The following is a 15486-nucleotide window of genomic DNA, read 5'->3' as shown; positions in this document are numbered from 1 at the left end:
CAGATATTATGCGGGATTCATGTGAATTACTCCTGCCTCAGGGGAATGACCGAGAAACTGTATTACAAAGCAGTGTGGCTAAGTGTTTACACATAGTACTCACTGGAGTTAGAAGAGGGAATGATTGCTCTGGCTGTTCATGGAAGGCTTCAAGGTGGAGGTGGTGTTCTTAGCAATCTTGAAGATGGGTAGAAGTTTAATAGATGGCAATAGGGAAAGCAAGAGCGGGAACAGAAGGCAATGGAATAATTGGGAAAAACTTTCTTAAATTAGAATTGCTACTTAGGTGGGGTAATTGATTATTTACTTACGCTTCACTAGGCTCTCGGCCGAGAAGGGGGTTTATAAGTCAAGGAGACATAAAGCCAGGTAATCTGTGGCTGAGGGAGAAGGGGGTGGGGATGACCTTGTGTCGGCTGAGGCGCTTGGGGCTGGCAGGCCAGACCGTGGAGGTCTGTGGGCATCGCCCCGGGGGGTGGGTGCTGGGCAGCAGTGGACCCTGCAGGCTGTGGGAAGGCAGGAGGAAGAGCTGGGAGAAGACACATGTTTCCTTCTTTACAGCTGTTTCCCAAGCTGGCCTGTTTGGCACTAGGAGGAAACTTGTGTAATATCAGGGGGTCCTTGAGACAGCTGCTCATCAGCTGTTGGAAAGAACTTGGGATTAACATGGACAGTGAACTGTTGCTTAATTTCTGGTTGAGATTCTCAAAGGCTGCACACTCTTGGATGAGAGGCAGATTCATCTCCGATGGGAAAATTAAGTGGGTAGAGGGTAGAAGTAAGAATTGTGTGTATGTGTTTAGAATAGGAAAAAGATAAAAAAGAAATATCGATAGGTGGGTCATGGAACTATAGTATGGTTTATTTTATCTTGGCTTTCAAACAAAATAAGCGTATAGTAAAGAGAATGGTTTAAGAGATTGCCCAGGAAATGAGGCTTCCATATAATAGTAAAGGACATATCAAATGTATTTAGCATAACTGACAGTATTAAAGTTAGTATTAAAACATTCTAAAGATGTAGGCCAGTGCTCAGCAGGTCTGGATTTGTAATAGGGAGGTTAGCTCTGTGTATTTCACACAGTTTCTCAACTTTGGCTTGTCAGCACCCTGGTCCCCACGGGGACTGTATGAAAAACACTGTTTAGACTGTCCCCAACCCATTAGCTCCACGGAACAAACAACTTAAAGCACTTATCTTAAGCACAATGGATCAGGAAGAGCTAGTTCAAAACACAACTCCCAACCCCCTCCCTCATTAACTGAAGTTGAATTTTATTTTAAATACATATTTAACACTTCTTTTTAAACTATTAAATTTAGAGGAAAAAAAAACAAATGGACTCACAAAACAGATGCTCTGTTGCCTGCCTTCACTGGGTTGAATTTCTCTACAGATGACCAAAGCCCGTTTATGGAAGCTACTCCCTACACTTCAGTGCTTTAGGTTTGCTCCCAGACTGGCTTGTGACATAGAGGTGAGAACTATAGAAAGAGCCTATCAATAAAAATCAGAATAAAGAGCAGAAGAAATGCTTTCCGCTTAAAGGTAACCAATTGGAAGAGAAATAAAAAAAAAAATAGAACATCATTTATGTTCTAAGGGCAACTGTTTTCATTATCTCCAGATCATGCATTTTAGGCTTAAAATTTAACATTTTCCTTAAAAAAAGAAAAGAAAGTAAAACTGCTCTTTCTCCTTTCTAATTTCCCCCACCACCTTGCATGGAAAAGAAACTTTCTTTTCAAAAGCCAGGGTAATTTGGGGAGGGGGTTTGGTGGGGTTGGGGGAGAGATAATCTTTGGGACTGAGTCTTCACATGCCCACTTCTTTGAAAACGAGGCATCTGCAGGCAAAAGGCTGAGAGTAGAGCATGCTGACAGGCTCCCAGAGCCTCTTTTTGCCAGGCCTGTGATTTGCATTCTTGCTGAGTCCCCTCCAAGCTCAGAGGCTGAATAGGGCACGGTCTCCATCACAGGGTGGCACAGACTGTTCTGAATTGGCTGCCTCTTTCCCCAGCTCACCTGGCCAGGAGCAGAGCCAGCCAAGCCTGCAGCTGCCTCCGGGCCCGTCCTCTGGGCCTGACGTGTTTAGATTCCCTTGTGCTTTAGCTACCAAGGCCAGGCCGGGAGTGCATCAGCCCCCCTCCTGCTCCTCCCCGCCTCCAGTGTTCCGGTTCTGGATGACATCATGTCACAGTTTCATCTGTGTATCAGGGATGGGGAGTCATGATGCTATAGTCCCAGGAGTTGCCTGGGAACTGAATTCTAAGAAACAATCACAAGAGTCAGAAAATGCATTTGTATTTTCCTCTTTGTGTAAGTGGGTAACATGAAGGCAACACATCTGTACTCTAATTGGTGCAGTCCTGATAATGTATATTCCTGATACTCCTAATTCCCTTAATTCTCCCGTTTCCAGAGAAACCGGGCTGGGCACTCATGTTATTTTGGCTAAGATATTCAAAATAGTTAAATGCTTATAGAGAAAACACAAAACACTGATTTTGCCAGTTTGGTAGGCCCTAATTATGAGGTTGTACTTAGGGGGTTTGAGGATGTGACAATTTCTTCCCCTGGGATCCCAAACTCTACTAGGACAATCATGGATGACATCTTTCTGAATAGATCCAAGACTTTCCCCCCACCTCGTCACACTTTCAGTGGCATCTCTATTGTCACAGAGCTGGGTTTGGACTAGGGACGCTGAAAAGCCTGGGCTGTGCGGAGAAGGCCTGGAGACAAAGGTATGTGGCCCTGATGGATGAGGGTAAGGGACAAATATATATCTGTGAAGGCTGCGTCCTTCTGGATCTTTTTGCTCAGGTTCAGATTTGGTGAATATTAGGGTGGTGAAAATCTGTTTTCATAAAGTGGGCCCAACTGCTACTTCTCTCTTCATTTTAGTTAATTGTGCCAGTATGAATAACTTATTTTGTTTTGATTGAGCTCTAAGTTGCTGAAGCAAAAGTATGAAAATTGAACCTACTAAAATCTCTCTTCATTTAACAATCATTTCAAAAGATATTCAAAAGTGTTACCAGACATTTTAGCTTCCTGTCCAAATGTATGCATACAAATCAGCTTTGTCTACCGGCCCCTACCTCTCTGCAGTATCAGCCTTGCTGGGAAAAAAACGTGCATTTGGTGCCCAACCATCTCATCTTTGTGTGCCCTTTGGGGTACAACTGAGAGACCTCTCACACACCTGGAAGGTGACTAAGGCCAGTCCTGGTTGCTAATTCAAACTGTTTATTTGCAAATTAAGCATCCAGCTCTGCATTAAAAATGGTCTTATAGCACACCAATAATCCTAAGCAGTAAAGAATCAAAAATCACTTTTATAGCCCAGCAATTAGAATTCTATATTATTTTAAATTATTATCACGCTACCAATAATAAGAATAGCAGCTACCATTTATCCAGTACTTACTATGCTGGTCACCAAGCACCGTGATAAGTGTTTTTCATGGATTAGTTAATAGAATCCTCACAAGAAGCCATGTGGCAAGGTCTATTATCTCCATTTTGCAAATGAGGTGGCTGAATTGTTGACAGACTGACTAATCTGCCCAGCAGCACTCTGTGAGCGAGGGCGAGGGCCGGAGCCAGACTGAAATGCGAGATGGTTGGCCCTGAGCTCATGCGCTTAACTGCCTGCTGCCTCTACCTTTCCCTTCCCCGCTCCTCTGGGGGACTGACAGCACCATCCCTGGACTGATGACCACCACCAGGTCAGGGGTCTCCACTAATCTTGCATCTTGGCTTAGGCCTTCCCTGGGGGTTGGGTGGAAAAGACGAGACGATAGAGTGTTTGAGCCTAAAATTTTAAAAGCAAAAAGGTACAACATGAGAGTAAACAGAGATGGAAATCGTGCCAGGTGAGGGGTAAGAAATAAACGACTCGGGTGGTGATTATGTTGAAAGGTCTTTGTTTCACTCTTCCCCTGTTATTTCACAGGAGCATCAGTAAAAATGGAAGAGAGAAGTATCACAGTCCCTCACTGAATGTAACTAATTTAACAGGGACACAGTCTATTTTCTACATAGGAACCAGCCTTTTAAAACACACATCTTTAAAAAAATTTAAAAAGCCCCTATGGCTTCCCACCACAGAGAAAGTAGGCTGTGCCGTGGCCTGCAAGGCTCGTCTCAGTTTGGCCCTGCTAACCCTCTGACTTCTCCTCCATTACTCTCCCTGTCTTCCACCTTGTAACATCCAGCCTCCTGCTTTCTTCCAACCTGCCACATTGGCCTCAGGGCCTTTGCACTTGCAATTTCCTCTGTCTGGACAGTCCTTCCTCCAGATACTCACATGGCCTCTCTCACCTCATTTATGTCTCCGCTATAATGCACCACAGAGAGGCCTCCAGTGACCTCCTCATTTAAGATATCACCCGAGCTCCTGACATACACACATACTCATGCACGCTCACTTTGTTCACTCTCCCATATGCTCACACACATTTACACATACAGACACTCATGCACAACCACACCCCCCCACACTTTCACACATATTCACACGTGCATACTCACCCACCTTCCCACATTCATGCACAGTCACACTTGTACCCACTTTTACACACACACATTCTTGCACTCACAAAGTGCTCACTCATACTTTCACACACTCATCCTCAGACACTCTCAAGCACATGCATATACTTACACAGTGCTAACACTCTTTCTGGCTTTACTTTTCTTAACCATGTAACCAGCTGACATTTAATTTTTTTAATTAAAAAATTTTTTTGTCTGTCTTCCCCCACTGGAAACAAATCTCCATGAGACCAGGGATTTTATCTTTTTGTAATCACTACTGTATCTCCAGGGCCTAAAACAGTACCTAACACAGAGTAAGGGCTTAATTAATATTTTTGAATAAATGAATGGGTGAATGCATTTAGGTCATCAAAATAGATTATTTCCGTTCCTACCACTGCATGTGACTCAATACGCTTTAATGAGAAAATCCGTGGAAGAGAAAAGTCAGAAAGGCATGAAGCCTGCACCTTCTGATATAGAACAGCTGTATGGATCCTGGGCTCTGTAAACCGTGATGAACCCCATCTGTCCAGTGGCATGAAAAAGTCTCTAGTTCAGGTGAACGGCACTTGGTGAATTTAGGCTTCCCGGAAGAATCTGCAGAAGAAAAAGAAAAGGCAAGGCATGATATCGGGAGGGTAACAGATGGTCCTAATGAAACACATACTTAAAGCGGTCAAGAACAACCACTTCTTCTAGAAATGCTGTTTTCCTGGGTCACAGCTGCAGAACTGCTGGTTGCCAGTTATTTCTCTGTCAGCCCCGATTCCAGGGACAAACCATTTTGTCTTTATTTCTGACATTATTTCTTGGGGCCTGTTTAAGAAACCAGAGCTAGAGAGGAGGATTTGGGCACAGGTAGTTTATTTGGAGGGTGACCCCAGGAAAGGGAAAGAGGGACGTGGGGAGGGGAAAACGGCGAACAAAGTGGATGCTCTTTGGCTCATGCCCAGAGTGGCTGACGGGGGCCCAACCTCACAGAGGTCCGTCTGAGAAGCTGTGAAGAGGGTGCCTTCCCTGTGTCCTCAACAACGATGGGAGCCCAGGGCGTTTATCCACCAACTCCCATCGGTTGAGGGCTGCCCTGGAGGTGTTAATGCCATTGAACTTCTAGGCTGCACCTGCACATGGGCTGAGGGTCCTCACCTGACTTCTGAGAAACCTGGGCAGGCACCTGAAGTGTGCCCAGCAATGTGCATGGTGGCAGCTGCCCACCATGGATGGCTGCGTTGGCACCAGGTGGGCCCCAGAGAACCACAGAGGCTTTTCTCTTTTTACAGATGTCTGATAAAAAGTCGCTAATGTTTGCATTCTTTTAAAAGATTCAGCCAGTAAACTCATTAAATAAGTATCATTAAATAGATACCTACTTTCAACAACTTGTGCATATATATACGGTCAATTCTAATTTGGGAAGTGGAGAAAGACTCCTGTGTGTTAGGATATTAGCCAAACTCCTCTGCGTCTATGAAAACTGCAGCTATGAATGTGCAGCAGGTCTGAGGTAAAACCAATTTTTGTATATCAATTTTCATTGTTCTTCTGACTTCCATGGCCATTTTGGAGACTGTGGTCAATGTTTACGAACCCACTCAGAGCACTGAAGCACTGGAGCCTGTGTGATCTATTACAAATGAAAAAGGTGTGTGTTTCTTTAGGCAAGCATCTATTATACAGTAGAGTTCCTGGAAAAGTTCCTTTTTCTATTAGCTGAAGCACTGGAAGTATTATCTTTTGGATCCTTCCAGAAAATCAGTGCTAAATAAACCACATTTAAACAACAACTAACACGTTTTAACGCCTGCAGGGTTGAGGGGAGGATTGCACATTTGGACTGTTTTTTTGCACAGAATGTGAGAAGAGGAAATACACCAGATTTCAAAGTAAGAGATTTGTGATGTAATCCCAGCTCTGATACTATTTAGCCTTGAACTTCTCAAGTCATTTGGACCTCAGTTTTCTCAATAGAGAGGCTGGAATAGATGAGATCCAAGGTACTTTACAACTTCACTTTTACAATTAAGTGACATATACAACCACTAATAACAATCTACAGAATCAAAGCATAATTTTGGCATTGGAGCCCAAACCACCAGAGAACACCAAATGCAAACACCATCCAGGTTCCTATATTCCCTGTGCAATAAGCCTGCCACATAATGGCAAGAATAATAAACCTAATTTGAAAACTTGAAACATGAAGGGAAAAAAATACTTTGCTAGCTGGGGGAAAAAAAACTTAAAAAGAATTAATTTGAAACACATTTCGCTTGCTTAAACTTACTATTCTTGTTTATTCTGTTTCCTTTTAACTCCAGATATATAGAAAGACCCATATTATCCTGCATTCTAAATAAGAAATAGGAAATCCATGGTTGTGGTGCTAATGTGATGAAATACGTGCCCACAGAGGAATCCCGATGTAGGCGCAGTGCAGCAAAGCTACTTTTTTGTCTTTTTTAATGTCTGTCTTTCATTGCCTGCCTTCCTTTCCCTATCTCCTCCTTTCTTTCTCCTTCCTTGCACCCTCCTTCTCTCCTTCCTTCCTTCTTTCTTTTATGGCTGGGTATGTGCTGCTAGGTGCTGTAGCAGACAGCCTCTCAGATGGCCCCAAGGATCCCTGCCTCCTGTTATCCACAACCTTGAATATTTCCTCCCCTTGAGTAACTTGCCTCGAACCTATGGAATATGATAGCATTGAGGGGGTGTCACATCTGTGATTAGGTTACAAAAGATTGTGACTTCTGTCTTGCTAGCTGACTTAGTCTCTTGCTGGTTTTGCTGAAGCAAGCTGCCGTGTTAGTGAGAACCACAGGGCAAAGAATGGGGGGTGGCCTCTGGTCCACAACCAGCAAGACGTTGAGGCCCTCAGTCTAACAACCCTCCAAGAACTGAGTCCTGGGAAACAACCATGTAAGTGAGCATGGAAGCCGATCCTTCCCCAGTTCAGACTTTGGATGAGACCACGGCCCTCGCTGGCACTTTGAGTGCAGCCTTGTGAGAGAATCTGAGGCAGAGGACCCAGCTGATGGGTTAATTTGGAGGATGGATAGGGAAAAATATTGACCATAGTAAATACCTGAATGCTGCTGATATATTGATATAATAAACAAATTCAATATATATCAGAATTTCAGAGCAGTGTTTAAGAATGACATAAACCACTTTTCTTAGCACATGGAATATGTCACAGTGAGTGTGGGAAAGTGGGTAACTTCTCTTTTGGAGGCAAGAAGAACTGTAATACAACTGGCTGCTTCCCTCTTTCTCAGACACCTCCTGCTTCAGCTGTTACCACTGTGGCTGAAGACATTCAACCTTCCTGAAGTCCAGCTCCTTAGAGTCATGCTAAGGTTTTCCAAGTCTGAGAGGTACTGGCCTAACCTTAAAATGAGCACCTGTCTATGACATCTGAAAATCCCAGTAGAAACTTGTTTTGTGTTTCACTATGAAGGCAATAAATGGTTACCATACACTCTGAGGTCCTCTCTGATGAGCCACACACAGTCATTTCTAAACTAGAAATACTTCCTACTCTCTTGTGATGTTTTTTTAGCCTAAACCTACAGACAGAGTAGTACACTCTTAAAAACATCTCTTAAAAGAATGTTTCAATGGACAAGAGAAACCACCTTTGGCCCTAAAGTAATTCTAAGAGAAATGAGTATTCCATTCAAGTGGTCCCACATCCTGAAGAAATGTTAGTGTGTTAACACTGATCAGCATTCAAAAATCTTGACAATAACCTTGGGAATTCACTTTTATTCTCTCTTTGGAGCTTTCATTTTGAAAATAAGGATTGTAGTGACATATTTACTTTGTTATCATTACTATGTTTCATACATCATGCTACATATTATTACATCATGTTGAATATTTATGTAATCTCCTTTAATACTGCTAACAGTTCTAGAAGGTGGGTACTATTTCCACTTAGAAATGGGTGAAACTGGGGTTCAGAGAAGTTAAGTGAGTTGCCTGTGTTTATATTGCTGTTGTTTGCAGAGGTGGGATTAAAACACAAATCCTTGTGATTTCGTCTAAACTCTTAGCACTGGTAAAAAATAGTAGCTTTTTTGTTAGACACTTCTCTACTGCTTCTCAAGAAATTCCCAGAAAGGAAAGATGACAGGCTCAGATGTGCTCTGAACTAAACTCTCAGAAATCTGTAACCTGGCAAGCCCTAAGAGCAGCATTTCCTAACTGTGACTGCACATCGGAATCAACTGAGGAGTTTTAAGAAAATACTGATGCCTTGGTCTACTCCCAGAGGCTTGACCCAATCTGTCAGGGGTGCAGCCTGGGTATTGAGATTTTTTGAACAATAGGTAGCCCAGGTTGAGAGCCACTGATGTAGAGAAATAAAGTTATACGTAAGCACTGAAAAGTTAGCTTTCCACATTATTAGGTTCTCTGATCAGTTCTAGCAGAGCTGCAGATCAAGAGTGACCTCCTTTGAGCCAAAGGTGTAACCTCCTTTGAGCCAAATTCTGGAGGGTGTGGGAAGGATATGAATTAATTATGACCTTAAAAGAGTACAATAATTGTTCACGATGAACGCTTGGAGAACTAAGAGATATTTTAAATATGTGTGTGAAATGATACATCCAAATGCTAAACCTGCCCAAATTTCTGATGGGCTATAAACTGGTAATAAGAACTAACTAAGAATAAGTTAAACTGATATTCCTACTGAAATTATTATTTAGAAATCTTGAAGAGAGTTTTACTAAATTCAAGTTTTGAAAAGTCAATGGAATGATGTTATGTTCAAACCTATGATGACAGAGGGACGGCATCAGAGGGGCTGGGAGGTGCCGCTGGTTGCGGCACATCACCTTTGACAGTGACCGTGCCTGATTTTGTCAGCCAGATTGGCTGGGCCTTCTTTCCTGCCCAGTGGCTCTCCCCTTGGAGGAACATGATCTTCCTGGGCTGTACAGGAAGACGTCGAACAGCTGTTACATACTGAGATAATAGTCATCTGCCTTCTTACCCTCCGTTCTCTCACCAGTCATGCTTTTCTATCCTCAACTCATGACAAAGCAGAAACAAAAGCCAAATGAAATCACATACAAGTTCCCAATGTGTGCTTGTGGGTTTGGGGTCAGAAGAGAAGGAAGAAGAGGAGCAATTGAAGTGGGAGGGGAAGGCTGGAAGGAAAGGAGTCTTTGTGGGGAAAGGACAACCTTCTTCAGAGAGCTCCAGGCTGTTCAGGGGAAGGCACTCAGTAGCCATTTGCCCCTAAATGTACAACCTCCACTGCAGCCCGTCGTGTGGATCAACCGCTGTCAACAGTCCTGGCCAGTTGTTATCACCCCTGAACAGAGAGGCTGGGGGACTTAACACCTGGTGAAGAGGCAACCTTGCCCTCTGACCAAAGTCTAACTGAACACAACCAGTTGAGAATTTCCTTTAGAGTTGGGCAGCATAGACAAACAGTAAGGAAAGGAAAGAAAACAAAACAATCGTCCTTAATATGATGAAGAATTAAAACTTGCCAAGACATACTAAAGAAAACAATTTTATAGAATAGATAAATGAACTTCATAAATAGATAAATGGAATGGGCCAAGTGGTGGAACTGTATTTCTAAAATGCTACCTTTTATATTTTTGTAAAGCCTAAATATTTCCTGGGGCTTCCTAGGGACCAGGTTCTGGACTGAGGGGCACTGCGTTTTGCACAGTGCTTGTAAACACTTAGGTGGAGGGGAAAGAACCCCTTGCCCAGCTTCCTTATGAAGAGTCCTCCCTTATGAAGCTCTGCTTTGAGGCCACGCATCCTTCTCCTAAGTACACTTGTCATTTCCAAAGCACTTTTCTATTTGAAGAGCTTCAGGAATTCAGTGATTCCTTTACCTGAGAGCATCTTACACCCCCTTTCACCAAAGGTCTTGTCCTTGATGGATGCTGGCCTGTCAAAATATGGTAAAAGAAATCTGTAAACTTCCTAGTTGATCACTCTTGTCAAAAGTAACTGCCTTATAGATAATATACTGTCAAAGAACACATCTTTTAAAAGTCTGGTAGGCTATTTTTTTTAAGCTATGGAATTGCCAAGTGGTTATGAAACTGCAACTACTTAGTTCATAAAACTATTGGCAAAAAAAGCTTTGATGTTGGAAATTGGCAAAGAATTTAATAAGTATTTTGTATTGGACAATACTGAATATAAGGAATTCACCCTCACTGTTGATTTCCTTTATGGTTCTCTGTGGAATTGAAGAAGGCACAGCTGTAAAATCTTCTGCTTAGGCACTTAATGGCTTAGAGTTGGGAACAGGAATTCACAAGATCTCCCCTGAACTACTCATTTCTTTCTTTTTTGTTATTTTAAGTTAAACTCTAGTATGCTTTAAACATGGATTCTTGGTGCATTTAAAACATTGTAAGGTTGACTAAAATAAAGGCTTAGTAAACATGTCCAGTTACTTTAAGATGAATGTCAAATCAAGTGAACTCTGCAGTGTCTTGGAAAAGTATTTGCAGCACATGTGGTCTGGCAGGGAACTTAACTGGATGCAGCCTCTATGGATAGCTCATCTGCGTGGCAACGTCAGGAAATGTTGTGCATAGAGCTGTGTATGCAGTTCTATCGGCATTTAAGCATTTATCTTTTCACCAAAACTTGTTTTGTTGTTTTAGTTAAGTTTTCACGGAACATTTTCATTATAAAATGTATTTACTTCTCTTCTTAAATAGCTGCAGCCGAACACAATTAATCCTAGTTTTGAACATTCAGGGGGCATTAATCACTCATCTTTCCTTTCTTCTCCACAGCATTTATCTGGTGCATTTAGCTTACTTAGTGCTTTCACATTATTTCACTGAATTCTCTTGGACAGAATGATCATATACTTTCCTATCTGATCTAAGATTTTTCTCTCTTCTCCCATCAATTCTCTTAAAACTGTTGTGACTTACTAATAGGGCTTCTTGGGTGGAAGGGTGTGGGCACTATTTTCCTTTGTGTTCTTTTCTCTGGCTAGAGGGGGGATGTACCAAGGCAGTGCCAGCAGCCCCGAGTTCCAACAGGGTAGCCTGCTGGAAGACGGAAACAGGAGCATGACCTCAAAGACACGTACTCACTGCCCTGCAGGATAACTGACTCAGGAAACAGAACTGCCGTAGTTTCATTATTCAAGAAAAAAGTATTCTGTATATCATGGTTTTGAGATGTCAAAGAAACAATTAGCATTAAATTTAGTAAGATTTATTTTCTGTTTGGTTAAGGTAAGGGACATCCTAGATAATAATCAAATAATTAAAATATAAAGCAAGAAGATGTGGAATAATTGGAGCCTCCAGTAGGAATGTAAACTGATACAGCCACTGTAGAAAAACAGTTTAATCATTCCTCAAAAGTTAAACACAGAGTTACCACATGACCCAGCAATTCTGGTCCTAGGTAGGTACCCAAGAGAATTGAAACCATAGGCTCACATAAAAACTTGTACAAGTATATTCAGAGCTTCGTTATTCATAATAATAAAAAAATAGAAACAACCCAAGTGTTCATCACCTGATGAGAGGATAATACACAAAATGTAGTATAATCATGTAATAGAATATTCGTCAGCCATAAAAAGAAATAAAATATTGATACATGCTACAACCTTGAAAATATTTTATTAAGTGAAAAAAGCCAGACACAAAAGGCCACATATTATATTATTCCATTTGAATAGAACTTCCAGAATTGACAAATCCATTAAGATAGAAAGTAGATTAGTAGTTGCTAGGGAATGAGGGGGAGGGAAATTGGGAGTCACTAGTAATGGGTATAGGGTGTTATGTAAAAGTGACGGAAATGTTCTTGAATTAGGTAGTGGTGATGGTTGCACAACATTGTGAATACACTAAAAGCTACTTTAAAATGTTTAAAATGGCAAATTTTATATTATGTGAATTTCATCTCAGTAAGAACATGATCTAAAATGTATAAAGCAAGAAATTATACTTAACACTAAAATTTATACATATAATTTAATTTTTATTTCTTCTTATCCTCTATTGGACAGTCACTTTTTCAACTTAAGAATCCCTCTCATTAATTTAGGCACACCACTGTCATAAAATAGGGAATTGTAACTCACTGCCCAAAAGACACTACTGGCTCCCTCGATCGTATGAAAATGTCCTAAATGAAACTTAACCGAAGCACTTGTGAATGATGTTGTCAGGTTCTTTTCAATGAGATGATCCAAATTCCTGAAAATCAGTAGCTGGCAGAGGAGCTATAGACAAAATTAACACATCATATGCTGGAATCTCCTGGGGAATTAGAAAAAAATACCAATGCCTGAGTTCTAGCCTTTGAGATTCTACTTTCATTGGTAATTTATGGAATCACCAATTTAGTTACCTGGGCATGGGATTTTTCAAAGTTCCCCAGTGGTTTTGAAGTATAGCAGAATTCAAGAACCACTGACTTATATCATCTTTTCCCCTCTGAGCCCAGAAGGCATCCTGCTTGTTCCCACCACTGGAGCCTCTTGTTTGGGTCTCCCATGCAAGTTCTTCGCCAGGAACGGGAGGAAAAAGTACATGTGGGAATATTCTCATCCAAGCCTAAAAGTATAGCCATGCTTTGCCAAAGTCAAATCTCTGTTATGAAAAACATGAACCTCCTAAAGTCTCAGGGGAGCCTTCTATCGCCAGAAGAAACCAACTGATGAATGAGCCTTTATTTTCCTTGTCTTGTAATTTTGTCGAGGCCATTTATTTCTCACTGATGATGATATAGTCTTCTATGTAATTTCATTTCTAAGATTTGGAGTTTCAAATGCCATAATACAGGGTCTTTTGTAATGAGCACACCAAAGCTTCTTAGTTTTAGATTCACAGGCACATTCAGCATGCATTCATTCATTTGTTCATTTATTCAACAAACAATCATATTTGTTTATTTATTTATTTATTTATTTATTTATTTTTGGCTGCCTTGCGTCTTCGTTGCTGCACGCGGACTTTCTTTTTAGTTGCAGCGAGCGGGGGGATAACTCTTTGTTGCAGTGCGCAGGCCCCTCATTAAGGTGGCTTCTCTTGTTGTGGAGCAGGGGTTCTAGGCACGTGGGCTTCAGTAGTTGTGGCACGCCAGCTCGGTAGTTGTGGCATGCCAGCTCGGGAGTTGTGGCTCGCGGGCTCTCGAGCACCAGCTCAGTAGTTGTGGCGCACTGGCTTAGTTGCTCCGTGGCATGTGGGATCTTCCGGACCAGGGCTCGAACCCGTGTCCCCTGCATTGGCAGGCGGATTCTTAACCACTGTGCCACCAGGGAAGCCCAACAAACAATCATTGAACACCTGTTTGTGTGCCAGGCTTCAGCTTAACATCATCACTTGCTGAAACAGTATATTCGGTCCAAGGATGATGGCATAGCAGACAGACTATTTTATATAAAGAGGCTGGGCCAGCTCCCTGAGAGAGAATCAGCCTGGTCATTCTTTCCTAATAACTTTTACTCTGTGTACATTTTCTTGCTTGGTGAAATTACTCGCTCCCTGAAAGAGAATCAGTCTGGTCATTCTTTCCTAACAACTTTTGCTCTGTGTACATTTTCTTGCTTGGTGAAATTACTCCCACCACATGTTTGAATTCTTAAGTGTATATTCAGATTTTTAAAATGTTTCATGTATATATTTCTATTTCCATTAAAGAATGACCAATATGACACATGCAAAGATAAAAATGGTATACATAGCCATGGCTTCCAAAATGCAATGAGAGAACATTTTCCTATATGTACTTATACATGTTTCTCAGGAACACAGCTTGTCATTCTTGTGTGTGTGTGTATTAATTTTTAAAGGTATTTACTGCTGCAGTAAGGCAGCTGTGTCATACTTCATTCTTCTAAACCAAGGATTCTTAACCAGGGATGAGTTTCCTTCCCAGCAGCTGTTTGCTGGAGACATATTTGATTGTCATAGCTGGGGGAGGGATGACACGGGCATATAGCAGGTAGAGGCCAGAGATGCTGTGAAACATCCTACAATGCACAGGACAGTCCCCACAGCAAAGAATTATCTGGTCTAAGATGTGAATAATGTCCTCTTCCAACGAAATAATTAAAACCATTAAATTACAAAGTAGTTCTCCCAAATTCAAACATGTAGCCAGAATGAAAAAAAGCTAACACAAAAATTGAAATCGGGCTTCCCTGGTGGCGCAGTGGTTGAGAATCTGCCTGCCAATGCAGGGGACACGGGTTCGAGCCCTGGTCTGGGAAGATCCCACATGCCGCGGAGCAACTGGGCCCGTGAGCCACAATTACTGAGCCTGCGCGTCTGGAGCCTGTGCTCCGCAGCAAGAGAGCCCGCGATAGTGAGAGGCCTGCGCACCGCTATGAAGAGTGGCCCCCGCTCGCCGCAACTAGAGAGAGCCCTCGCACAGAAACGAAGACCCAACACAGCTAAAAATAAATAAATGAATTTATAAAAAAAAAAAATTGAAATATCTAATCTCCTCTACCACCTTGCCCATCTGAACTTTTTTTTCTGCTCAACAAAGAAAAACATCTTGCATTTTTAAGTCCTTTGGGATTTTTAAGAGACTTTCACATAGATATTCCATTAATCAAGAAGCATTTATGCAGCACCTATTATGTGTAAGGCACTCTTTCAGGTGTTGTGGGAATTATAAAAATAACATGACACATGGATTCTGCCTTTGAAGAACTGTAAGTAGTACAGGAAATGATACTTGTGCATATGAGAAGTAGCTAACAATAAAAGGGAGCTCAAATAAAGATAATACTTGCTTTAGGAAATCAAAGAAAGTTGTGATTACTAAGAGCTGAGGGTGGAGAGAGAGGAAGGCTTCAAAGAGGAGTGAGGAGAGAGTGATTAACTTATCCTAGTTTGCTGAGATGGAAAAAGGCTGATGATAGTCACCAACCAAATGCCACTAGGGACACATCCGTACACAAAGTTAGGT

General features: G+C 41.8%; 1 protein-coding gene across 5 annotated transcripts in view; it reads right to left on the bottom strand.

Annotated features, from left to right (window-relative positions):
• The window catches only part of GHR (growth hormone receptor), a gene marked incomplete at its 5' end in the record, with an annotated part of 278629 nt that overhangs the window by 30280 nt on the left and 232863 nt on the right, over nucleotides 1–15486 (bottom strand). For 4 of the 5 annotated variants that reach the window (XM_082382300.1, XM_082382302.1, XM_082382301.1 and 1 more), the window contains one exon: nucleotides 5016–5145. In XM_082382300.1, the coding sequence (XP_082238426.1) occupies nucleotides 5016–5145 (130 nt within the window). Of the gene's footprint in view, nucleotides 1–5015; nucleotides 5146–10409; nucleotides 10435–15486 lie in introns of those variants that run through there. The other variant, XM_082382303.1, reaches the window with a different exon arrangement.

Source organism: Balaenoptera borealis, assembly GCF_965194805.1.
Source record: "Balaenoptera borealis genome assembly, chromosome: 2".
NCBI lineage: Eukaryota > Metazoa > Chordata > Mammalia > Artiodactyla > Balaenopteridae > Balaenoptera > Balaenoptera borealis.
The sequence above is the reverse complement of the archived record's forward strand: the minus strand, read 5'-3'. Positions and strand labels throughout refer to the sequence as shown.